Genomic DNA, 26,947 nt, shown 5'->3' with positions numbered 1-26,947 from the left:
GTTCTAAGTAGGCCTGGGATCTACACCAAGCAGTATACAACACATTGAAAACGGTTTGAAAACTGTAGATGTCATGTGTCTTGGGCCTGAACAGTTGTCAAAACCAATATAAACCGTTATAAAGCAGTAGTGTAGTTCCTGCCCCAGTTGAAACCTTGGTGAATGACAAATATAAATGAGAAGGTCCCTCAAATAAGAACATAAGAAGAACTCTGTTGGGTCGGACCAAGGGTCCAACTAGTCCAGCAATCTGTTGACACGGTGGCCAACCAGCTGTTGACCAGGAACCCACAAGCAGGACATGGGTGCAACAGCACCCTTCCACCCATGTTCCCCAACAACTGATGCACACAGGCTTACTGCCTCTGATACCGGTGGTAGCACATAGCCATCAGGTCTAGTAGCCCTTGATAGCACACACACACACACACACACACACTGCAGCTTATATAAGTGATTTTTGGCTACAGCGTATGTATTTTGATGGGTTTTCAAATGTATCATAATATTTATTTATTAAATTTATCTATTTATTAAATTTATATACCGCCCCATAGCCGAAGCTCTCTGGACTCCATAATATACTGTATCGTTATTTTCTAATAGGAATAATACTCCTCTCACTTGACTGGTTATAGTTTCCTTGACGTCCTGCAGTCACTGCTTGTCTGCGGAGACAACACTGAGGGTTCTCAATCTGCCCCTCCAAGGTTCCCCAAACACTTTCTCCTGCTAGTTGGATCCATGGTCTGACGCAGTATAAGTCAACTTCCTATATTTGATGTCTTTGTCTTAATAAAATGACTCTTTGGTTTGAGTAATTTGGTGTATTCTCATCTGGATAAATTCTGAACTATTGTACCTCACCTCTCCTTATTGCCTTGGTTGTTGTCGCTAAGCTACTGAAAAAGTGTATGTCAATCCTTGGGGAGAGACAGAATGGTTGGCGGGGTGACCATAGGATACTTCGGACTCCTGGCTCTGAGGTTGGAGATAGCACTCAAATTACAGGAAGTTACAGGAAGCTAGATTCCAGCTGGACATCAGGAAAAACTTCCTGACTGTTAGAGCAGTAGGACAATGGAACCAATGACCTAGGGAGGTGGTGGGCTCTCCCACACTAAAGGCCTTCAAGAGGCAGCTGGACAGCCATCTGCCAGGGATGCTTTAAGGTGGACTCCTGAACTGAGCAGGGGGTTGGACTCCATGGCCTTGTGGTGTTCCCACTCTGCATTGGATGTCCATTCCCACAGGATTGAGCTCTAAGGGAGTTGGATAAGCAGAGACCAGGAGCTGATGGAGTTGAGACTTGGGACTCCAGTCAGATCTCTTTGCACCCCCCCACCCTACAATTCAGTGGGATGTTTTATTGTGGTTTTACTCCCAGTGGTAAAGCTGAGACACACAGGGTGCAGTCCTATGCAAGTTTAGACAGGGGAAAAAAAAAATCTTAGAACTCTAGGGCTTTTCCCCATCTAAATATGCATTGGCCTGTGCCCTTTGACGCCATTTTACCCTGGCTTACCCTGAGGTGGCTGGTTAAGGAGTGGGCTAAGAACTCTGAAGGATCCCAAGGTACAACCTAAGAACATCAGAAGAGCCCTGCTGGATCAGGCCAGGGGTCCATCTAGTCCAGCATTCTGTTCACACTGTGGCCAACTAGGAACAGACAAGCAGGACATGGTGCAATATCACCCTCTCACCTGTGTCCCCCAGCAACTGGTGTACATAGGCTTACTGCCTCTGTTAATAGAGGTAGCATAAAGCCGTCAGGACGAGTAGCCAATGGCCTGGTTCAGACCACACGCCAAGCCATGCTGCTTAACCGCAAAATGGTTAAGGGAGTTCCCTTAACCATTTTGCGGTTAAGCAGCATGGTTTAGCGTGTGGTCTGAACCAGGCCATTGATAGAACTTTCCTCCAGGAATTTATGTAACCCCGTTTTGAAGCCAAACTGGAGGCCTTCACCAGATCTTGTGGAAGTCCTTCCTTTTAACTGTCCTGAGCCTTCCACCCATCAGCTTCATGGGGGCGACCCCATTGGATTCTGGTATTATGAGAGAAGGAGAAAAAGGTCTCCCTGTCCACATTCACTACACCGTGCCTAATTTTGCCCACCGCTTACTTGCCTTTTTTCCAAGCTAAACAATCCCAGCTGTCGCGACATTCCCTCATAGGGGAGAAGGTTCCAGCCCCTCGATAATTTTCGTTGCCCTTTTCTGTACTTTTTCCAGCTCTTCGATATGCCCCCCCTTTTTTTTACTCCTCTCCTCAAAAAGAAAGCCAAAGAGGAAATCACAACAATAAAACAACAGGAGTCTTGAATCAGAAGGTGAGAGAGGAAGACCCTTGGTGGTACAGACAAACATTCTCTTTATTAAGCTACACATGAATTTTCCATTAGTCAGAGAAAGAAATTGGCAGTGTCTAAGAGATCACAGAAACCGCACCGATTGGTAATAGGAAGGCTTAGAAAGACCGGGCGCTTTTAGAGATGTTTATTTTATATATATGTGTGTGTATATGCAAATATATATATATATATATATATATATATATATATATATATATATAGTTTTTCCTCTTTATTTTATTCAGTTTTTAATTGAAATAGGTGTAATTGGCTTCTTCCAACAAAGGTACCTCTTAAAAGTGAAACCGTGATGACGTCTGATTGCTAATCAAAGTAGAAATGACAAAAAGGGTTGGTTATGAAAACGGTGGCATTTTAAATAATGTAAACACTACATTCGATTTTGTTTGTTTTTTTAAACTTTTTTGTTGGTTTTTTTGTGTGTATTTTTTAATTTTTTTTAGATCATTTTCTTTCTTTTTTTCTAGTTTTTTCTTGTTTTTTTTTGTTTGTTTTTTGCAGCACGAACATCCCCACATGAGAGAGAGAGAGAGAGAAAGAGAGAGAAACACCACCCACTAAAAGAAAGGGTCAGAGGAACTGGGGTGGGGGGAGTGGAGGCAAGCGTTACGAAGGAAAGCATTCACAGGGAAGCGTGGAAAATTAAAAAAATAAAATTCAGAACAGAACAACAACAAAAAATGCCCTCCCAACCCAAACTAATGCGCTTAAAAAAAAAAAGACAGAAAATGAGAGGGGAGGGGAGAAAAGAAATCGGATATGCAATACACAGTGTCCTTCAGAGCAAAAAAAAAAAAAAAAAAAGTCAAAACAAAGGGTATTTAGGTAATTTTGGCCACTTGAGGCCAGTGACAGCTGTGTTTGTTATTTATTTATTTAATACAAAACCAGAGAGTGAATGAGACAATTCAGAACAATGAATCATTATTAAACTACAAAGTACTTTCTGGGAGTTTGGCCCACTCTGAAAGCGGGTTCATTTGATAATTGTGTACGCAAGAGGCTTTGAGGAGGATTTTTTTCCTGGAGATCCCTGGATGCCAATCTAGAGTGGATAACAATGCCTATCGCAATGATGAAAATATGGAAGTCCCCATCGATGTTTCTCAGTGGGATCCCATGACTGACCATCTTTTCTCACCTAAACATACTGCCAGCATCCCTCCCTTACAGGGCGCAGCTGAAGTGGGGGAGATACAGGAGCAAAAGAAGACATTTGCCTCCCTTCCTCACTGCCCACTCCCCATGGACAAAAGACAGCACCTGTAATAATAGGGGAGGGGGAAACTGGGAGGCAGGACGGGCCAGGAGTCCCGTATCTCCTGTGTTCTTTGTTGTATTTCCGGTTGTCCTATTCACTAGGTAGACCATTCCAGAACTCTCTTTGGGCTGATCTTGGAGAACTGGGAACCCTATTTGAAGGGTTCTCGCGCCTTGCATTTTAAGGACTTTAGATGGTGTTTCACATGCATTGTGGCCTCAGCGTGGTCCAAGGTGTTACCCCGCTATTGCTAACTCGTAATCACAACCGACTCAAATGGAGAATGCCTCTCTTAGAATGGGTTCACAATGGTGTGTGTGTGTGTGTGTACACGTGTGTGTTCATGTGTGCTTCAAATAAAGCAGGAGGGTAATGAGAGAGATTTTTCTGTCTTTTCTTACTTAATGAAGCATACAGGGAAATCTTTTTATTAAAAATTTCTTTCCCCTCCCCACTCCTTTTACATGTCTCTCTCTCTCTTTTTCTTTAATGTGCTAAATGCCAAGATTTGGCTAAAACCAGGTTTTACGTCATCCTACAGAAACTCACAGCCACCAGTCCAACGATTCAAGACATCATACACTGAGGCGATAACAAAGGCTGTGTCTTTATACGAAGGCCCGAAGGCCATACTACTGACAAAGAAGACGTTAGCAGAAAATTCCATGCTAGAAATACAGAGGAGAGGAGAAAAGTATGAAGGGGGGGGGTGTCAGAAAAAGGTCTAGAAAAAGATTAGGAAGGGATGAATTCCCCAAATTTGAGCTGAATAAAACTATATTTAAATTGGGTTATATTTTTGTGGTTCGGAAGAGGAAATATTCTCCTTTACAGAGAACTTGGCACTGACAATTAGGTTTTCATGGGCGAATGCCTCCTCCTAGCCTCAAGGGGGCACTATTTTAGGTGCAACTTCTAAGTTGCTGATGGAACTCTCCTCTTTCTTACGGTCTCCCATGCTGGTTTCACGAAAGAACAACACATATGAGCATCCACCACCCTGGACTTTAGCTGGAGAAAAAATTACATTCCTCAACAAAGGATTCTTTTTTACATATTCAGATATGGGTGCTGTTTTCTTGTCTCCTTCAAGGGTTAAACGAGTCCTAACAATCTTTTTTCGGCATTTTTTCCCCACCACCGACATTTTGTTTTTAATGGGTCTTAACCACGCAAGAGCTGAATGGAACCAAGAAATCCCAAAAATGCAGCCCCCACATGGCAAAAGATGCACCGCAGCGACAACTTTGATGGAACGTTTCCATGGATGGTGGTACGGCTAAAAAAGAAATCCATAGGAACCAGGGGAAAATAAAAGAGAAACTTTTCCCCTCCCCCGAAAGCACCCTATGCACAAAGGAGTTTTAAAAAAATAACATTACTACTTTTTTTTCCTTTTTAAGAAAGTTGATTCCTTTTAAAATTCACAGGATATGTTATGCTTTAAATATACGGGCAGACAGTTTAGAAAAAATCAGTGGATAGTTTGTTGTTCGGTCTTTTTCCTTACCATTATCTGAAGACAACTTTTACATTGAATTATCTGCCATTTGGTTACTTTAGCAGGAAGAAAGGGCTAAGATCTTATTAGGGGCATCTGTTCTATCCAGATCTCTTTGAGGCAAACTAAACATGAAATTGTTGTTTTTAAATATTTCTATATATACATATAGATATACATGTACATATATTTATATGTATATATAATTTTCATTATGCCTTTTTATTTACCAACTTGCATGATTCATTAAGTGTGTGTGTGTTTGTGTGTGTGTGTGTGTGTGTGTGTGTGAGACTCATATTTAGTTTTGTCTTTTTTTTCAAATATTTTATTTTATTTTATTTTCCTCTCGTGATTGTTTCCAAATATGTTGCTCGCTATACAGGATGGGAAGGAGAAAGGGGGGGAGGGGGGTCAGTATAAGCCGCAGCCTCGGAGATTGTTGGCAATTATGATGTCGGTGACAGCGTCGAATACCACTTGGATGTTGTTCGTGTCCGTCGCACATGTCATGTGACAGTAAATCTCCTTGTTTGGCGAACGGTTTTTGCTTTCGAATTGTGCTTGGATATAAGCTGCAGCATCCTCATATGTGTTGGGACCTACATACGGTTGGGGGCGGGGCGGGGCGGGGAGCAAGAAGGAAAGAGAACATAATTTTTATATATTGACATACAATGCCTGAAAATATTACGATCTTCCTACAGAAGATAATATTAGAAATAACAGTTATTATGGGTGTATATGGTCAGAAAATGGTAAAACAGCAAAACAGTGACATTTGATTTAAAAATAGCATGACAATGGCATTAGAAATCCAGTGACAAAGCAATTTGAATAGGAACCCTAGGCCTGCACCTTCCTCCAAAGACTATTTTTAAATACATTTTTGAAAAGGAGGACAGGGCTCCTGTATCTTTAATGGTTGTATCGAAAAGTGGAATTTCAGCAGGTGTCATTGTTATGCATGCAGCACCTGGTAAAATTCCCTCTTCATCACAGCAGTTAAAACTGCAGGAGCCCTGCCCTCTTTTGTATCTGGTCACGCTAGGCAGGGCTCCTGCAGCTTTAACTGTTGTGATGTCACCAGGGGCTGCCGGCATAACAATGACACCTCCTGAAATTACCTCTTCATCACCACTGTTAAAGATATAGGAGCCCTGTTCTCTTTTCCATATGGTCACCCTAGGGAAACTAAATTTCTCAAGGTCTCTGGTAACTCAGGCAGGGAGGGAGGCTCCAGTGAGGTTCTCCCTTCTGCTACTGCCAGGTAGGAGGGAATGGAAGGGGTGAAGAAGCAGAATCCTCAAATGGGTGAGGTGGGGCGGGGGAAGGCATTTGGATCCCAGTGCATTGTTGATTACATTATTGGGAACATGATCTGATCGAAATGCTGGAGCTGGGCTCAGACAAAAACGGAGAGCAGTTTCCCTATCTTTTGCAAAATGGCTCAGTTTGCCAAGTCCAAGTCCAAATCAAGCGGAGGGGGAATTTTCTTATCACTCAGTGGATGGGCCGATGGTCTGACTCGATATAAGATGAGTTGATACGTCCATAGGCCAGCTCAGAATTACAAGTGAGAATCAACACTTTGCTTTCTCCAAATCAGGTGTGAGCAACTTATGGGCCTTGAGATGTTTTGGCCTACAAGTCCCATCAACCCTAGCCATCATAGCAAATGCTGAAGGGTCATGGGAACTGAAAGCCAAAACAGATCAAGAAAGCATTTCTATTGTCTTGATCCAATGCTGTTGCCTTCATCCAGTGAGGGATGTTCAGCTTGTGGGGGCAGGTTCCCATGTACATATCTTCCCTAATATACACATATGCGCGTGTGTACACACACGCACAGGCACAGAGTATAAATAAAATTCCAAGGGACCTTGGGGAATTAAGCTTCTCTTTGTGCTATACATACATGCAGAATTCCTTGCCATAGTTTAAACACCCACCCACCCACACATTTTTATATGGTGGGACATTCAAACAGGCTGAGTGTATTCTGAAATAGCATAGCCTGGCAATAGTTGTCACAGTGCAATCCTATATAGGTTTACTCAGAAATAAGACCCATTGAATTCAATAGGACGTACTCCCAGGTAAGTGTGCATAAGATCGCAGCCTTATGTGACTATTCTGATTTTTTGTTTCTGCTCATTGACTATCTTCCAAGGTTGGACATTCCTTCTCAATGATTAGAACATGCCTGCATTCTGTGACATCATGGCAGTTCAGCCCATGACTGGGGCAAAGACTGCTAGGCAATCAGCCATTGTGTATATTCTATTTTCTAGGGAAGATACCTCTCAAGCAGTGCTGGATTAAAGATCTAGCTGCTTTACGCTGCACCATATTCCTGGGCCTCAACATACATTGCTCCATCTGCTCCATCTGGCGGTCCTAGGTTGCTTCAGCTCTGGATTCTCGAGCAGTCGAGGCAGAACTACCACATACCTGTGTATTCAGGGAAGCAGATGGTCAGAGGTGATTTCTTGATCTTCTCACCGAAAAGGTCTTTCTTGTTGAGGAAGAGAATGATGGAGGTATCAATGAAGAATTTGTTGTTACAGATGGAGTCGAAGAGCATTAGAGACTCATGCATGCGGTTCTATGGCAGGGCACATGTCAGGAAAGAAACAGAAAGGGACAGACAAGGAATGAGAGAGAAAAAGAGAGAGAGAAACAGAAAGTTAGGTTTAGAGAAAGAGAATGGTTACCAAATCAGCAACGGAGAAATGGTTAAAGAAGAACCATGTTTACAAAAAACCAGAACAGTTATAGATCACGAAGCAGTGAAGACAAGAAAGTGAATGGTTATGTTTTGTTCCAACACTATCATAGGCCTACCCAGGCCTGGTGTCATCGGGAGGCATGGCCGGGCCCCTGCTGAGGGCCCACACCACAGCATGGGCCCGCTGACAAGAGCTCCCTGGCCTTGCTGCTCCTCCTCCTCCTCTCCATTGCAACCTGCTTGTTCACCTGCCTCTTGCTCTGGCCCAGACAACGGTCGTGGTGATGAAAAGGAAGACCAGGACATGCCATGGCCTCCTTGCTCCCTGGCTCTCTGCCTCTTAAGCAAGCAAGTAGGCGCAAAGAGGAGAAAGAGGATGAGGAACAAGAGCAGCTGGTGACCATGGCGGTGAGAAGGTAGAGTCACTGAGGGAGGGAGCCCATGGAGGGTGTCTCTTCCAAGCGCCCTCCAAAACCTGGAGCTGGCACGTGTCGTTTGAACCAGACTCTCCCGGTAAATACATCCAGCAACGTTCCTTTATTAGGACGAAGTAAAGCATCACAAAGTAGCAGGTTCAGCAGAGCTCTTCTTGAGGCTGAACAAAAAGGAGCGGAAGAGGTGGGGAGCAGAGAGCAAAAGATATCGCTGGACATAGATGGAAATGTCCCAGTCTTCACTTGGTCATGATCTCAAGATGGAGCACAGGAGGCGTTGGGCACATGTCATTCGGTTGGGCCTTGCTACAGTTCAGGTTGCACCCAAAGCTCCTGGCCTCAGTGGAGGCTGGTGGCACCAATGCCAGTGGGGCAGTAAATCCGCTCCAGGTTTCAGTCAGAACCAGTCAGACCACTAAAGGAGCTATCCATGACATTGGCGCCACCAGCCTCCACTGCCTGGCCTAAAAACGGGCTGGCAGCTATTCACTCCCTTTGATATTCTAAACACCAGCCGTTATATGAATCGTCCTCTAGCGTAATCGGAACACAGGGCCCTCTTGGGCAGCTCCAAATTGTGTTTGCTTTATTTACATATTTATTTGAGGGTTGTGTATCCTGGCTTTTGGGATCGAAGCAACCGTAGATCCCTGATTCTCCAGGGTCTGGAGCCTGGAACCTTCTGCTGGGGGATTGGAGATGCTGAGGACTGAACCTGGGGCCATCTGCTCTGGCCATTTCTACACCAGCCCCAAAATCCGGGCTGGTCACAGCCGAGTCCCTGTGCGTCCAAATGATGCACAGAGACTCCAGGGAGCAAAGAGGAATGAGAACAGGTTTCCCCAGGGATAAGTACTCCCTGGGAAAATCCGATTCTTCCCACAGTCTCGGGATCATCCTGAGACTACGAGAGTTGTGGCTGCCCATCCTGGCTTCTTCCCTCCTCCCCGTGAGTAGCGGGGAGCAGTAGAGGGATGGAACTGGGCTGGGAGGAATCGGGTGGGTGGGTGGTGAGCAGGGTCGGGGCTTCTTTTTTTAAACCCCCCCCCACACCTCACATTTCATTGGACCACACATGCACTCAGTTACTTTAAAAATATATTTTTTTAAAAATGGCGGGTGCGACACCCTCCTTCCTCCTTCCAGCCCGCATGTGGAGGGGAGGACCTCGTGATCAGGATATTGAGAGATCCTCCCCACTCCCTCCCTCTACACCAAATGGCCTCTGTCCCTGAGCAACTCAGTGTGTGAAAAGGGCCTCCCATAGAACAGCAACAGCGTGATTGCAAACGTCATCTTTAAACCCTAAAGCATGTGCTTTTTTTTTTAAGACCACCAGGATAGCTAGATGTATGCAAGTGAGTTCAGCTTTAATCGTAATCATGCACATCAATTACCCAGCAATTCAGAATTAGTCATATTACTTCCCATGAATTATAGTTGTGTTGCAAACTTTACAACAAGCCTTATCAGACAGCTCAGTATTATTTTCCCCATATTTCACAAGGGCAAGCTGAGGCTGAGAAAAGAATGGCTTCCCCCCTAGTGATCTAGGGTTAGATAATTTAATTGTCTGACTCAGTAAAAAGGTATTATTATTATTATTATTATTATTATTATTATTATTATTATTATTTCCTTAGTCACCTTTCTCTTAAGGAAGACCCAAAGAAACTTACAACAAAGTTATTCAATCATCTAAACATAAAATAGTTAAAAACAGTTTTAATTGAAAATACTAAAACAAAATAGCAAAAAATTATAGTATTATAATAATATAATAAAAAATAATACTATGTTTGCATGATCATCTCTCCTCTAATCCCTGCTAAAATTCCATTTGATCTATTGATTTGTACCTTTAAATCACCCGATAAGTCAGGTTCTCTGCTTGGTGCAAACAACATGGAAAAGATGAAATTTTGCATTTAGGGAAGTTTCTGAGCTCAAAAGTAAACAGGCTTCAGACTGAGGGCCATGAAATGGAAGCCAGGTGTGTCCTAGCAGTTGGGGCGACGTGGAAAGAGCCAGACTCAAAATGGTGTCCCAGGAATTGGAGCCAAATGATCTACAACAGGACCTGGACTACGGGACCCAACCGAGGTTCCTCAGGTTCCACCTTCCTTTCCCCTTTGATTGTGTCCCAGCTTTTGGGCAGTTTTTCCCCCTCCATTCCAGAAGGCTGAAATGCCTCTCTTAAGATTGAGTTACTGGTAATACAAGCATTAAGAGAAAATAAACTGGTATTTGTAAGTATTTTGGCCGTTCACCTTTCAGCTAATCCACCATTGAAATGCATTCCCTGTGAGCTCCTCCAAAATAGAGTTCAACCCTCAGGCTGAAAGAGGTTCAACAACCCTGTGTGAAGGGCACAAGCTGCAGGAGCAGGTTGAAAAGTTGGCAACCCTAGAGCCTAATGCACCCCTCTCAAAGTTAGAAGACAACCCTAGGGTGACCATGTGGAAAGGAGGACAGGGATCCTGGATCTTTAACAGTTGTAGAGAAAAGGGAATTTCAGCAGGTGTCATTTGTAGGCATGCAGCACCTGGTGAAATTTCCTCTTCATCACAACAGTTAAAGCTGCAGGAGCCCTGCCTTCTTTTGTATCTGGTGAAGAGGGCAGGGCTCCTGCATATTTAACTATCATGATGAAGAAGGAATTTCATCAGGTGCTGCATGCATATAAATGACACCTGCTGAAAATCCCTTTTCTATCCAACTGTGAAAAGTTACAGTCCCCCTTTTCATGTGGTCACCCTAGCTTTGGTTCGCTTGCGTTCTAGCCAGCCCTCTTCCCACCATCTTCCGTGGGGTGGGCAGTGGGTTCCCCCCCTTCAGCACAATCTCCTGTTGGCAGCAGCTCTACCTCATCTGTTTCTGGGCTTTTGTCACCTTCCTCAATTCAGCTGGCACTGAAGGACGTCCACTGCATGGCAGAGGGAAAAAGAATTTCTCCCATCTGCCTAAAGCCAGCCTTTGCTGGCTTTCAAAGCGACATTCCTGTCTCAAAAGAAACATGCCCGTGTCAGGGTTGAGCCCAAGGGAGGATTTTCAAGCGACCTCTTTGACCTCGTGTTCCTCTGAGCAGCTGGGCCATTATTGCTCCTGTGCTGCATCTCAATTAAACAGCCCTCCATTAATTTGAAGTGCACATTGCAAGTTCTGTTCTGTTCTGTTTTGGTTTGTTTGTTTTGTTTTCAATCATTCCGACTTTGCTAGATTTGGGGTGTCGAAAATGAGATTCATTTCTTGGGAACTGGCTTTCAAGAAGCCATACATAGGTGTGCGCAAAGGGTGTGCCGGGTGTGCCCAGGCACACCCTAATGTCTCAAGCAATAAGCACATCCTCAATCCTCCCCTCACCTGCAATGGCCCTCCCACAGTCAGGCAAGCCGAACACATAGTTGGGCATCTGTGTCTACAGTGTTTAATAAATAAAAGTCCTTTATGATTGAGTATTCAATAAATGCTCACCTTAAAAAATAATAATTCCCTGGGTGCACACCCTAATGAAACGTGCTGTGCATGCCATTGATGCTATAGACTCCATTAAATGGACCAGTTTCAATTTAGTGCTTTGCTTGAATTCCAGCCTGTTTGTTTAATGGCTGGCGATATGATGGACAAGCTGCAGTGGTCAAGTCTCAAGGACGGTCTGAAAATGCAGGCAGCTATGTTGAGCCATACTAGCAAACCAGTTCTAGCGGTTTTCATCTCCACCAGGAAAAGGTCTTCTGTAAAACTAATGGGTCTTAATAGACCAAGGGCCCTTCCACACGCCGTAGTGAAGGTGCCTGCATGCGCCCCAACTACGACCCCAAAACGATAGTGTGTACCAGCCTGAAGAGACGGAGGCGGCGGCGGCTGGGGAATCCCGGCGCGTCTGCCGCCGCCGCTGCCGCCCTCCTGCTGCCTGCTGCCTGGGTAAGAGCGACCCGGGTCGGAGAGCTCGGCCTCCGCCGAGCTCTCCGACCCGGGTCGCTCTTACCCAGGCAGCAGGAGGCCGGCGGGGGGGGGGGGGGGCGGAGGCGGCTGGGGAATCCACCGCCGCCTCCCCGCCTCGGCCCGGGCTCCGGAAGAGCTGCCAGGAGGAGGCGAGGAAAGGGGAGGAGGCAGCGGTGGCAGTGGCGGCAGGAGGAGGCGCTCCGCTTTCCTCGCGGGCTTTCCCCCCTCTGACCCGGGTTGCTCTTACCCCGGCAGCGTCTTGGGGCGCGTCTGCCGCCGCTGCCGCTGCCATTGGCCTCCTGCTGCCGGGGTAAGAGCGACCCGGGTCGGAGGGGGGAAAGCCCGTGAGGGTCGGAGAGCTCGGCGGAGGCGGAAACCGAGCTCTCCGACCCGGGTCTTACCCAGGCAGCAGGAGGGCGGCGGCAGTGGCGGCGGCAGACGCGCCCGGATTCCCCAGCCGCCTCCGTCTCTTCAGGCTGGTACACACGATTGTTTTGGAGCCGTAGTTGGGGCGCATGCACACACCTTCACTGCGGCGTGTGGAAGGGCCCCAAGGCACCCCAAAATGCTTTGCATTACAACAGGGAACATTATATTGTTACTGGGGAAATTCACCCCCACACACACACACACCGTTCCCAGCTATTGTGACGATTACTACTAAGCTCAGAGGGCTGTCTATCCACGGGGAAAGCTCCATGGTGGCTGTGGATCTGTGCTGCATCAGTTAGATGATGCAAACGCAGCTCCAGAGCCACCATGGGGCTGCCCCACGAGGCTCCGATTTGAAATTTTGCATAGGGTGGCAGATGAGGTCAGTCTCCAAGCTGATAAAAAAACTGCCAGTTGTGTTGGACTTTAACTCCCCTTATAATGTCCATTACACCGATCCCTGCTCTCGTCTCACAACTATTCCCATGGTTAGCAGCCAACACATCTTACGTGATGAAAAACGGGCAGCAACGTCCACACCTAACAGTTCTGAAAGCAAAAGTTCAAGAAGAAGAAATGCATCAGGGGTTCCAGTTTGAAACCAGGGGCTCCGATTTGAAAAAGTCAGGGATTTACCCCCACATTTTCAAATGGAGAGACTTCAACGTGGTGCTTCTGCCGTGTAATGTCACTCCACGGCCCACCTGGGGTCAACCTGGGGGCAGTGCCTGGTGGAAGAGGGCGGCAGAAAGAGAGGCTGCTTTGAGAGCCCTTGAATGTGCAAGCAGGAGAAAGAGCCCGCTTGCCCCCCTCTACGCCTTCTTTCTCTTTTCTGGAAGGTGGAGGAGCTGGTGGCAACGGTCTTCACCAGCTTGGGGCCCTCCAGTTTTGTTGGACTTTAACTCCCATTATAATGTCCATTATGCCGATCCCTGCTCTCATCTCACAACTATTTCCATATTTAGCAACCAAACACATCTTACATTATGAAAAACGGGCAACAACGCCCACACCTAACAGCTCCGGAAGCAAAAGCTCAAGAAGAAATGCATCAGTGGTAAGAAACAACCAACGCAGCTAATTGGAGTACGCCTTTGTGCATTTCACGACTTCTGAAATAAACTTTGGGGATTGCACATGCTTCATTAATCTGTTGAATCAAATGACGGATACACACGGACACACATATAGAATACATTTTAAAATCACAGTTATTTGAAACATGAACAAAGGGAACCCCAGTGAGTTCCTTGAGTTATGAAGCAAATCTTGAAACTGTTGCATGCTAACCACAGACTCATTAGCTGCGTTCAGAAGACACCTTAAACCATGGCTTTAACCATGGTGAATAAAGCAAAAAGCCTTATTCACTGTGGTTAAAGCCATGGTTTAAGGTGTCTTCTGAACACGGCCATTATGTTTCTTAAGAACCTAAGAAGAGCCCTGCTGGATCAGACCAAGGGTCCATCTAGTCCAGCACTCTGTTCACACAATGGCCAACCAGCCATCAGCCAGGCATGAACAAGCAGGACATGGTGCAACAGCACCCTCCCACCCATGTTCCCCAGCAACTGGTGCACACAGGCTTACTGCCTCGAATACTGGAGATAGCACAGGTCAGTCCATCTTAATAAACTTTCCAGCTTGTTCTCTCCCACACCTCTCTGCTGAGGGCCACAATCCTCCATTACGAATATAAATTTCTAATCATTCCCTTTCAAACCTCTTAATGGAACCTTACCCTCATACCTGTAGCTTCTATTATGACGGTACAGTTCTAAAAAAGGAGCTATTAAAAATTCAGATTACATTTTCTAACTTTGCAAACAGGGAATCGGGAATAAGAATAAAACTAATGAAATACCAGGAACAAAATACTGTTGACAAAGTCCTTTTAAAGCTTCCTGACCCCAGAATGTGGGCTCTGGCGATGGATCAGATTTTTCGTGTGCCGGTGTGGCTACAGCAGCGCTGCAAACTTAAACTAGTTTCATATTCGTACAGGTTTTATGGCTCCCACCTTCCCCCAAGGAACTGTAGCTGTGTGCTGGCGCTGAGAATCCTCTTCTAGGAATCCAACGAGTTGCTGTAAAGAATGGCGAGGTGGTGGCAGCAGCGGCAGGAGAATGAAACTGATTTAAGTTTGTAGCACAGACATGGCCAGTGTGTCTTTGTAAAGGCACAATCCTATGCATGGTTTGATAGAAAAAAAGTCCTGCATGGCTGGCTGGGGAACATTGGGTGTTTCAGGACTCTCCCCCCCCCCCCCTTGTCTAAACATGTATAGGATTGTACCCCAAGTGTGCAAATCTCCGCTTCAAAAGGCTGGGATTCTCATGTAGTAATTAAAGGAAGTTTGGAGTGTGCAGGGCAGAAAAATGCCAATAATAATAATAATAATAATAATAATAATAATAACAACAACAACAACCCATCTCTCCCTCTGGATCAAGGCAGGGAACAATACTAAATGCAATATAATATATAATTCAATGCATTACAACTCCAACAGTAGCGCAAGTTAGAGAGACCCGTATTGAGAAGGCGTTGTGGAGTCCAATAGACCCAAAACATTTTTTTTTAACTGAATAAGACGTAACTTAAGATCCATAGATGCTTCAGATACAGATGTTAAGGCAACAGTCCATTGATTAGGCAAAATAGGACACTCCAATTCGCTATTCCAATCTGGACTTAAATTATGGCCATCCCCTCAGTTCACAGACTCCCTGTGTCAGGTGGTGAGGCCTGAAGAACAGTTCCGCTCACGTTCCTTTGCTCCGTGATCGCGTGGAAAGTTCTACTTGTGTTCAAGTGAAGAGATGTTTGGTGTTTGGAGGTCCCTCAGTTCCTGAGCCACATTGAGCCCTGATGCATACCGGCGAATGGCTGAGCAGGGCTTTTGTTTATGGAATACCTACCTCAGAAGAGTAATGGATCCATAGTAGCTGTTACTTCTATGTGTTGGCTTTATTCACTCCTTCGGGTTGTGGTTGAGAGGGTGCATGGTTTGCACCATTTCAGCACCCCATTCATGGAACTTGTGAAAAGGGCCACTTCCCAAATTAGGAGAGGTAGAGGCTGTTCTATCCCCAGAGGGAATCAAACGTAAGAACAGAAGAGCCATGTTGGATCAGATGCTAGTCCAGCATTCTGGGTCACGAAGTGGCCAGTCAAATGCCTGTGGAAAACCCAGAAGTAGGACCTGAGTGCAACAGCACCCTCTGTGTCCCACAGCAACTGGGGTCCATAACTCTGATACTGGAGGCAGCATACAGCCATCAGGACTAGTAGCCTTTGGCAGCCTCCTCCTCCATGCATTTGTCTAATACACTTTGAAAGCCATCCAGGTTGGTGCCCATCACGACATCTTGTGGTAGGGAACTCCGCAGTTTAAGTATGCACTGTGTGAAGAAGCACACAAGCTTGGCTGAGGTGTAATGCCAAACCATGGTGTGATGTGTGCTACAAAAACAAGCCTCTGAATAGCCTCAGGCTCACGGCTTCCTCTTCTCACGTGAGGTGTTTCCTGCTCTCCTTCCTTGGTCCGAGGCGAACCATGGTTTCTTGTTCCATCTGGACTGGCAAACTAGGGTTTGCAGCATTTGCTTTGCAAGCTGAGATCAAACCCCTCGTTTTCAATTCCAGTTTATAGGGAAAGCGCATCCGTTTGGATGAAACAGCAAATGACAGTTTGTCTCAGACCAGGACAGGAAGGGAATCGGAAGCAAAAGGAGGAGGCAAAGGCTGGAGGAGTGAGTCTGTCGGAAGGCCCAGTCCTACAGTGCAAGGGTGGGCAACTTCCAGAGCTCCACAGGTCAATTTCACACACCCCTCCGCAACCCCCTGGGGTCCACACCTCTCCATGGAAGTGTTGCTGTCAAGTTTGCCACTGGAATTCAGTAGTAGCAAACATGGTTGTTGTTAAGGGTCAGCATAGCTGGGCACCTGCCAGGGGTCCACACCCCAGTAGGGGGGGGCACTGTCAGAAGGCCTTGCAACCTGCTTCTTCACTTGCCTCTTGCTCTGACTCAGACCACGGTGGTGGTGTGAAGGTAGCACAGTAGATGCTACTGCCTGCTTGCTCATTGCTTCTTTGCCTGGCAAACCCAGAGAGCCCTGGCTATTGGGCAGGGTAAATCCAATGAATGAATGAATGAATAATAAAATAAATAAGCGATCGGGTGGTAGCAATAATTAAGAACAGGAGAAGCAGCAGCTGACAACAGAGCAGGGGGGATTCCACACGTCGTACTGAGGGTGCTTCCATGCGCCCCCAGTGCACACCCAAAGCGATCGTGTAGCTTGCCTGGAAGAGACGAGGAAGAGGCGTCCTTGCTGCCACTGCCGCCGCCACCCACCTACCTCATCGCCGGCCGGGTCGGAGAGCTCGGCGGAAGAAGGCGGGGTGGAGAGCGGCTCTCCACCCCGCCTTCTTCCGCCGAGCTCTCCGACCCGGCCGGCGAGGAGGTAGGTGGGTGGCGGCGGCGGCGGCAGCAGCGGCAAGGACGCCTCTTCCTCGTCTCTTCGAACAGGCAAGTTACACGATCGCTTTGGGTGTGCACTGGGTGCGCATGGAAGCACCCTCAGTATGACGTGTGGAATCCCCCCCCAGGCAAAGACCTTTCCAAAACATGTCACCGGTGGTAAAAAGAGTAAATTAAATTTCTATTTAAAAGCAAGGCATGCAGGCAGCTTTAAAACAAGTCATTCAGGAAAGGTGCGCCTTGTGTTCACCCAAAATTGTGCCTCATTTGAAAGGAGAATTTAGCCTTTGTTTTGCTGTTGCAAATTTGGGTGGCGAACCACTGGCTTTTTTGGCTGCTACAAATTCAGCAGCTGTGGCGGTGCAAAAAAGTTTGCCCACCACTGTTGTAGTGCCTGAACCAAACCAATGTCACTAAACGGACAGAATCCAGCCTATCAATCTTTCATGGAAGAAGGCAAGCTTTTAAATGATGATGATGATGATGATGATGTAGTGATATCCTTGAAGCTGCCCTGGCATGGCCCAATAAAATCTCTCGCACACTAGAAAAGAGCTGGGCACTTTATTAACATTTGGTAACTAATAAATACATTGTTGACAGCCAATAAATTATTACAATAAGAATCAAAGGTTCTATTAAACCAATGGACGGTCATTCACGCTCCATACAAAATGACAGTTAATACATTTCAGGCCAATCAAACATGCAAAAATAATAATAATTAAGTAATAACAAAAAGATCCTGCAACTAATTGGCAAAGAAAAGGTAGAGTTTAGCAAGCTGCAGGGGTCCTGCAAAAATCTCTCTTGTGTGTATTGAAAGAGTATTTAAACAGCTACTGTGGGAAAAGGAATGGATGGGAGGCTGACAAAGAGCAAGAACCAGGATGGGGAAGGTGTACTGTTATGTCAGGAAAAGGGTGGGAGTAGTTTAGCCTGACCCAGCCTGGGAGCATTCACACATGAAGCAGGCATTTGTAGCCATTTTCCAAGCTGGGTGAGGAGCCATGCATGCCGTGGAGGCTGCTAGCTCCGATGTCAGTGGGGCGACGATCGCTCCTTTAGAGTTCATAGAATCATAGAAGAGCAGAGTTGGAAGGGACCTACAAGGCCATCAAGTCCAACCCCCTGCTCAATACAGGAATCCACCCTAAAGAATCCCTGACTAGTTCTAACTGGTTCTGACTGAAACCCGGAGGGGATTCGCCACCTTACTGCCATCTGAGCCACCAGCCTCCACTGCATGCATGTGCAAACAGAAGATCTGTAAGCTCTTCCCCAGGTCCAGCTGCCAGGGCTGTACATGTGCAGCATGGACCGGAAATTTGGTAACCCTGCCCATCAGCTCACCAGGGGGGGGAGCAAGGATAGGTTTATGCCCCCGTGGCTCCTTCTTTACTACGAAATAGCTGACTGGTGCATTTGTGGATTATCTGTCAGGACTATATTGCAAATGCTAATCATTCGGCAGTTTCCTGGCCTTTTCACATCCCCCCCCCCACATTCTAAAAGGTTGAAATGTCTCTCCTAAGACTTACTTACTGTCAGTAAAAACATGAAGTTAAAATATGCTGGTATTTTAGGTATTTTGGCTTTGCCCCCAAGAACGTCTCTGAAGTTGAATTCAGCTCTCGGACTGAAAGAGGCTTAACACTGCGGTGTAAAAGATGGCTTGTAAAATTGCAACCAGATGTATAAGGAGGAAAATAATTACAAGGGGGAACTACTCCTTCTGAGGGAAATGCCTTCCAAATTAATGGAAACCAATTTAGATAAAGATGAAGACCTAGATGCCCTTGTAGGGGCAGAAGAAGGACACAAGAAGAGGTTCGGGCAGGACAATAACCTACTCTCAAGGGTTGAGTGTGGGTTGCCATTGAAACGTGGGCTACCATGTTTTCTGAACCCAGCCGCAATAACAACCATGGTTTGTTAACCATGAACAATCCATCATTTACAACCCAACAACGAACCATGGGTTGTTCATGGTTAACAAATCAGAGTATGTTAGCATGGCTTGGTTAAGACAACTCATGGTTCAACAACCCACTCTCAAGCCTCGAGTGTGGGTTATGTTGTCTGAACTGTGTATGTGTGGGGGTGTGGGGAAGAGGCTGCCCCTCTTTTTTTTTTAGTAATTATGAAATGCTCCAACACTGTGGACTGCAGCAGCTCCTACTTGCATGGATCCCACAAAGTTATGAGTCACAGCCCTATACCCCAATCAAGCAAAGTGAATCTGTGAGTAAAATCCAATGTAAGTCCTACTCGGAGTAGACACGTTAACATGAATGGGTCATAAGTTAGACACAACTAATCTACGGCACATTTATTCCAATGGGTCTACTCTAAATAGGACTTATATTGGAAGAAACAGGCTTACACGTGGGTGGATGCTTTGCAGGCATCCATTTGGATGCTCAACGTCATTTGCATTGCAATGCTCAGCTGGGCTGCATCAAAATGCAGAAAGGAATCACAGCCAGCCAGTGAAGGCTGGTGGCTGCTATTTCAGTGGGGAAGTGAATCTGCTCTGGGTTTAAGAACAGAAGAAGAGCCCTGATCAGACCAAGGGTCCATCTAGTCCAGCACTCTGTTCACACAGTGGCCAGCCAGCTGCCGACCAGGGACCCACAAAGCAGGACATGGTGCAACCCCCCGCCCCCAGCAACTGGTTTCAGGCAGAACTCCAAAGGGGCTATGCAAAGTGGTGACCTCCATCCCCCAAGTGGGCTCAACACCTTGGATAGCTCCTTTGGCATTCTGACTAAAACCCAGAGCGGATCCACTGCCCTGTTGACATGGGAGCCGCACCGTCTGTTTCCGCCAGCCCTGAGGAGTCCCCAGGGGCTGTTCGGCATGAGAGACTGTCGCTCAGCAGCGGAGCGTGTGCTTTGCATGTGGAAGGTCTCAAACTGAACCTCTGGTATCTCTAGTTAAAGTACTGGCAACCTGCAAGAGCCTCTGTCCAGAGAGCTGTGGCCTGGGGTCGGTGGAATACAGAGCCTTGAACCGAGCACTGGCAGCTGGGGTTTCGGGTGCAGAAACCCACCCCCCTGTGCAAACTAGCTGAATAAGGATGGCAGCAAGCGAAGAAAGCCTGAGGGGTGCATAGCTCAGTGCCCACCCCTAGAGGGCTGGCACTGGCCATTGTCTGGATCTTGATGGAACCTATCTTCAGTATCCTTGTACCACTGTACCATTCTTCAATAAAGGCTAAAAGACGACAAGACTTCATTCTCAGCAATACTCATTGCTTGAGTGGGGGCAGACCTTGGATGTGGAGCTACCTGCCAACCTCACCCCATGAGGAGACAGCCTCAACCGCTGCTAATGCTGAGTACATCTGTTGGCCATGCCCAAGTTGGGTCACGCAAGGGCAAGAAGGTGGGAGGGCACGGGCAATTGGCAAGGAACAAAGCTTCTTCCACCAAGGAAGGAAACTTCTCTTTAGCCATAGAGCACTGCAGATGCGACAGGCGATCTGGACGGCATTTGAGTTTTGGCTGGTGAAGGAAAATGAAAAATAGCTGCCCAGGGCAAGGAGAAGTCAAGACCCCATCAACTCCAACCTAAGGATTCCAGGAGAAATTCACTCGGTTCGCAGTTTCATAAGAAGGCACCGAATTTGCACTTCCCGAATTGACACATAAACTGGACTGCAGACTTCTTCTTTCCCCCCTAAGTCGCAAACTGAAGCGGAAACAGGAAGGAATGAACTTGAGATGGGAAAAATGAGAAACCGAAAGAAAGTGAAATTGACGGATATGCCTGAACACATGGGCAAGGACCCCTGAAAATGCGGAAGCCGGAGAGGTGGCTATCTAAGACTTTTTGTGGGAGTTCAGCGTTTTTTGCCCGCCCCCCCTTTTGTAGCAAAAGTAGAATAAATTAGGCAAAGTAGAAACAACAACAAAAGGTAGGTTATGCAAAATAAGAGAATAAATCATGCACATTTGTTCAATTTGCATGATTTATACGGGTTGTGGAATCCAGCTCAGAATTTGGATTACATGAGTGTTGGATTTCAACTTCTTTAAAGCATGGATTACACCCCCTCTCACGTGGGTATCATGGGGTATTTTAGTGTTAGAGGAGACATACATGCTGAAGAAGCCAGCTGCCTCTTTCTGAATATGAGTCCATGGGAATGGACTTTGCTACTGAATGCTGATTTATTGCTATGGCAAGAAGAGCATATTCTGTCCTGCTAGAAGTGACGGCATGACCATGGTGGAAGGAAAACAATAGCTGCTGTGGTTGCTTGTCCCTGTAGATGGCAGTTATTAAATGAGGAATTTTGGTTGTTGACTTGGCAGGCTCTATTTTAAGAATATGGGAATGCACCTGGATTTAGCAGTGTCATGGCTTTACAAGGGAAATTAGTACATTGTCTTTTTGAAAGAAAGAAACAAGGCCAAAGTCTTGTTGAATTGCCACAAGATTAAGACAAGAGCAGATTAAAGAAGAGATTGCAGGACTGCATAAACCTTGTCGCACTACCCATCCAAGACAATGCTCATTTCCTTGGGATGACCACCTGGTTCCGTACATGGATTAGTTATTCCCCATACATATGCTTTGAGAAAGCAGGTTGTGTTTGTGTGAGCGCGTGTGTACAAATCCAATCTGATTACTGCTCTTTAACTTCCCAAGTCTTGAATATGAAAGTGTATGTGCGTTAAAGATTATTGGAAGGAATTATTATATTGTGTTGTGTAACAATAGTCAGACTTTAAGGGTTCAAATGCATCCTCTCGGTAATCATGACACAGCCCTGTAAGGTATTATCCCATATAATAGGAGCAGAGCAGAGATTGTCACTGTCTTCAGTAAATACATGTGGCAGAAGTAAAATATGAATATGGAATTTCTGGTTCACAGCTCACTCACTTAACCACTATGCTGCATTATCTCTAAGGCACACAAACTTTAGGTCAGTCTCCCCTGTTGCACAATTCATCTCATCCTTTCCCCATTCCTCTGATAATGTAGACTTTTATTTCTCACACTTGCTTCAACCTTCAACATAGAATCATAGAATAGCAGAGTTGGAAGGGGCCTACAAGGCCATCGAGTCCAACCCCCTGCTCAATGCAGGAATCCACCTTAAAGCATCCCTGACAGGTGGTTGTCCAGCTGCCTCTTGAAGGCCTCTAGTGTGGGAGAGCCCACAACCTCCCTAGGTAACTGGTTCCATTGTCGTACTGCTCTAACAGTCAGGAAGTTTTTCCTGATGTCCAGCCAGAATCTGGCTTCCTTTAACTTGAGCCCATTATTCCATGTCCTGTACTCTGGGAGGATCGAGAAGAGATCCTGGCCCTCCTCTCATGTCCTTCTCTCTCTCTCTCTCTCTCTCTCTCTCTCTCCCTCGCACTTCAGTGGCTCTTGAGGGTTTCCCCACACACAAACAAGTGTGCTTCCAGACAAGCTTCTATTGTGCAATTACCCTGCTTCATTCACAGAATTTTACAGGAGGTCCAGATGTTGCCGTCATTGATTTGTGGCCCATCCATGTTTTCCCTCCGCATCTTCTGTCTTTTTCCTTACCAGAAAAGAGATCCGCTAAGGCAGAAAAGATGGAGTTGTTGCACAATGTTTTTGGAGTGGGACTGCTAGAGAAGCCCACCGTCTGGAAGCGCGCCAGGTCTCTGCACAAAGAATGTGGCTTTGCTTCCCATTTGTTGTGTGTGCAGCCCTCAAGTCTCTCTTAACTGCAAGTTGCACTTTTGTTGCAGAGATGTCACATTTTTAAAGCACTCAGAGAGCCATAGAGCATCATCACACAGGGGAAAATCACATTTGCTTACCGTTGCTTCTCCACCCATGCATTTGTCCCTCATTACTTCCTCTTTTGAAGGAGGAAGTAAACAACATGCACGCGGCCCATTCAGTGGGCCGTTTTGATCCCGCTGCTTCTCCTGCACACAGCAGCAGATAGCGGCATCCCATGTTTTTAAAAATAAGTCAGACTTACTGGGCTGATTTTTTTGTGGCATGAAGAAGGCTAGAAGGGTGGGAGGCGCACGGAAAGCAGACAGCATCATGAGAGGGACCCACAAAAATCCGTGGGTGCCCAGCAACGAGCGTGCAATAAAACACTCATCTGGAGCTCGTAGTTTGTACCATAGAAAATGGACCACTTCCAAAAGCTCTCTTCCAAAGCAACACCCCTGCCATTTTTCAACCTTTCATTTTTTGAATTTGAAATAAATAAAATTAAAGCACATACAACTGCCACTCCAGCCCCCTTTATGTGTCCATGTCCATGGCAACATGGAAAAGGACACTTAAGCACCTACAGCTGTATGTACATATGTTCCTGTTCTTACCATTATCTGTGCATGAACACTGGCGTGGGGGTTAGGACTCACATGGATGTTGGAAGTGGGTCGGCGTTAGCTCAGCCTTCTGAATGGGCCGCCGGTCTTCCATGATCCCAGCACCTCCTTGTGAATTCATTGTTGAACTGACATTGGAACTGGTTCTTTCTCTGCTCATATCTCACACTCCTAGTCTCAACTAATACGCTACATACAAATCCAGAAGTTATTGACTTGTTTCTCATCTAGTCCTGACCCAGGGGAGCATCAGATTAAAGATTTGCTTCAAAAATGCCTCCTCTGCAAAAGTGATACAACTAGTCACCAAAGATTTTCTGGATGTGCAAGTATTCAGCCAATACTCAGGATTCTATATCTGTGTCTGACAATCTCTTACAACTGGCTTGTTACAGCATTTACTAATTTGGTACTACAGGCTACTCATTCACTTAACCAAATCAGGGGACATATTAGGAGGGGGGGACCCTCAAAAATTCGGATATCTAAATCTGAATGGTTGAATCCAGTCTTTAATATTTATGTTTTGATGCCCAACTATAAGGTTTGGCAAGGAAATTTGGCCTTGGCTACTCCCATTTTGCTCTTAAACACCTGCACTTGCACAGGTCCTGGAGTTTTCACGGGTTTTTTTGTAATACAAAAGCACAGTTTTGATTCACAAAATCTGAATTTCTCAATTCTCCCATAGTAGCTATTTTGTAATTTCATATTGTGCATTCAAATTCATATTAGCTCCAGCTCAACTTTGCTTCTGTCTGTACCTTTATTTAAAGCCCTTCTTTTTGCATTCTTCTATTTGAATGTGGGTTCTTTTCCTATTTCCCTCTTCTTAGGTCCCTTGCTGTTGTTCTATCACGTTCACCCACTCATCCTTCTTTACCCATATTTTGCTTACGGAGACTACAAAGGAAATGAAAATTTAATAGCCCACGTGGTCATCTGTATAACACTGCAATAGCTCTTTGTAGATGGCTTTTGCCATGCCCATCCTCTTTAGTGTTCCCTGGACCTGACCTCTCCTTGCCTTGGATCAAATCGCACTCAGCCTGGACCTGATCCGGCCCAAGATTGTTGCTTCCTTACTCTGATCTTCAGGACTTTCCGACCAGCACCTGTCAGCCTGCCCAGGACCTGGTTCGCCCCACCTCCTTATTCTTGGCAAGTAGTTGAGGACTCATGTCCACATGGGATTATGCCATTTCCTGTTTAATGTGCCACGCTTATGGCTCCAGGCTTGAGGGGGTCCTTGAAATGGGACCTCTGGAAGGTCTCCCCAAGGTGGTGACCCTTGATATCCTCAACCAGAAGGCCTCTCCCTTTATTTTCATTGGATGTATGTGAGGTACTTGAGAAGGATGGCGGTAGTACCACAGCTCCAATGAGGACAAGGGTGCTGCCACTGCCCATAATGCACTGGGGTGATATAGCCATGGGCAACTCCAATAGTGGCTGTTCGGTGCTCACTGGAGCTCTGGAAAAGGGGGTCCAGGGCTGTGGTAGTGGTAGATGCTCAGCAGACACAGCCCTGATATGTCTGCACAGCCTGACCTAAACCCCAGGCACAGCAGTCTAGTGCCTTCAAAGTAGTAGAGCTTTTCCAGAACGTAGGCCCAGCCACTAAACAACCCAAACCCTGTAAGAATATTACTTTAAGAACACAAGAAGAGCCCTGATGCTGGATCAGATCGAGGGTCCATCAAGTCCACCCTCTGTTCACACAGTGGTCAGCCAGCTGTCGACCAGGAACTCCCAGGTAGGACATAGTGCAACAGCACCCTCCCGCCCATGTTCCCCTGCTACTGGTGCACACAGGCTTACTGCCTGGGATACTGGATTTTGCAAAACTCTTGTCGTTATTTGGGAAAGGCCTACAAGTCACACATTGGCTGGTTACTCCCAGGGGCTCTTTACATGCATTGGAAGCCCAGAAGTGGCTCTGTGTTGCTGCTGCTGCTGCGTCAATTATATGATGCGGTAGCCACCTTGAAGCCATTGTGGGGCTTTCCAGAGAAGCCCCTTATTTTGGGTTACTTAAGTACCCAACCCCTTAAGTTGGGTACTTATCCTGACTTTTCAGGCTGCAGTGAGGCAAACATGGCCCTTTGGCCATCTAACCTCACTCCATCCTTGATGCGGAGGTGTGGACGGGTGGATGGTGACCCGATTGGATGGTGCTGCCTTCAGAGTGGGGAGAAAAGTCTTTCCCTTTGGCAGAGGAGCCTGAAAATGCTTGTTTATCTGGTCTACAGGTTGTCCACAGAATTGCTACAGACGATTTTATGAGGTAAGGTTGTGTGTCATAGTTTTTGAAAGAAACAAGGGGAAAAAACCAGGGAGGGACATGCTCCGCCCACAGTCCCAGTACCCAGATGACTGCCATAAACCCTGCGCTTGCTCCTTGGCATGGGGGTTACCCATTGCAACCCTGCAGGAGTAAAACCACGGGGTTTTGGGGGGGGACATGGCACCAATGCGGTGCCATCAAGATAGCCCCCCAGTATCTCTATGGCAACTGGCATCTTCCCTGAATACCAAAGCTGCCTAGAGGTGACCAACTATACCCCTTTGTAAAGAGCCTCAAAGTTCAGCACTAGCTCTGGGAAAGGGAGAAAGTGGTCAGCACAGGTCCATCCACACGTTCCCCCAGGCATCCTTTGCCCCGGCTGATGGTGAGGAAGCTTCCTGTGGCTTCTGCTCTCACCTCTTTTCTTGCTATGGGCGGCCATTTGGCCTGGCACTCTTTCAGCTCCAGCCATCTTTGGTAAGGCCAGTGGTAGCTGTGGAAGAGGTAGAAGCAACTGAGTAAGGCTGAAAGGTGTTGAGGGAGGATTTGGGCCTGGAGCTCAGGCCTAGCCTAACCCTAGAGGATTATATGGCAACAAAGGTATACATATTACAAGCAATATACTCCAGAGCACACAGACTATCTCATTAAGTTGGCACACATGGACTGTCCCATAATACGGTGTGTTGTAATATGGGAGGCTGCCCTCAAGAAATCACCAGAGAATAATGGCGCAAAATGGCTGCTTTGTAGCTCTAATGCAGCCTTCTCCAACCTGCTACTCTCCAGATATGTTGGGTTACAACCCCCACAATCCACCAGCCAGCATAGTGCCCGGGGGATTCTGGGAGTTGTAGTCCAACACACATCTGGAAGACACCTGCTCTAGTACAATAGATGGGGAAACAAACATGGATGGAAATTTGATGCTGTCTCTCTTGTTAACTGTGGTGGTTGTAACAGTAACTCATTTGCTTCTTGATTGGTCAGCTCCTGAACAGGGCCGGCCCTACCATTAGGCCAATTGAGGCAGTTGCCTCAGGCAGCAGATGCTAAGAGGGGGCAGCAAGGTGGTGGAGGACAAAGCTGAGCCCCCTGCAGCCTGCCTTGAGCCCCCTAAGCTGGTCTGCTGCCTTTAGTTGTGGCAGAGG

General features: G+C 46.5%; 2 protein-coding genes across 3 annotated transcripts in view; one reads left to right on the top strand and one right to left on the bottom strand.

Moving 5' to 3' along the window:
- AMFR (autocrine motility factor receptor) overlaps positions 1-26,947 on the top strand; it is a 332,677-nt gene that overhangs the window by 49,563 nt on the left and 256,167 nt on the right. The gene's annotated exons all lie outside the window — the stretch shown is intronic.
- The window catches only part of GNAO1 (G protein subunit alpha o1), a 235,025-nt gene continuing 213,060 nt past the window's right edge, over positions 4,983-26,947 (bottom strand). The window contains exons 7-8 of the mRNA XM_063141313.1: positions 7,591-7,744; positions 4,983-5,738 (exon numbers count right to left, since the gene is read on the bottom strand). Coding sequence (XP_062997383.1) covers positions 5,551-5,738; positions 7,591-7,744 — 342 coding nt within the window. The 3' untranslated portion in view covers positions 4,983-5,550. The remainder of the gene's footprint in view (positions 5,739-7,590; positions 7,745-26,947) is intronic.

This window comes from Elgaria multicarinata, chromosome 14 (genome assembly GCF_023053635.1).
Source record: "Elgaria multicarinata webbii isolate HBS135686 ecotype San Diego chromosome 14, rElgMul1.1.pri, whole genome shotgun sequence".
In the NCBI taxonomy this organism is placed as follows: Eukaryota; Metazoa; Chordata; class Lepidosauria; order Squamata; family Anguidae; genus Elgaria; species Elgaria multicarinata.
Note: the sequence above shows the minus strand (reverse complement) of the source record. Positions and strands in the feature narration are given on the sequence as shown.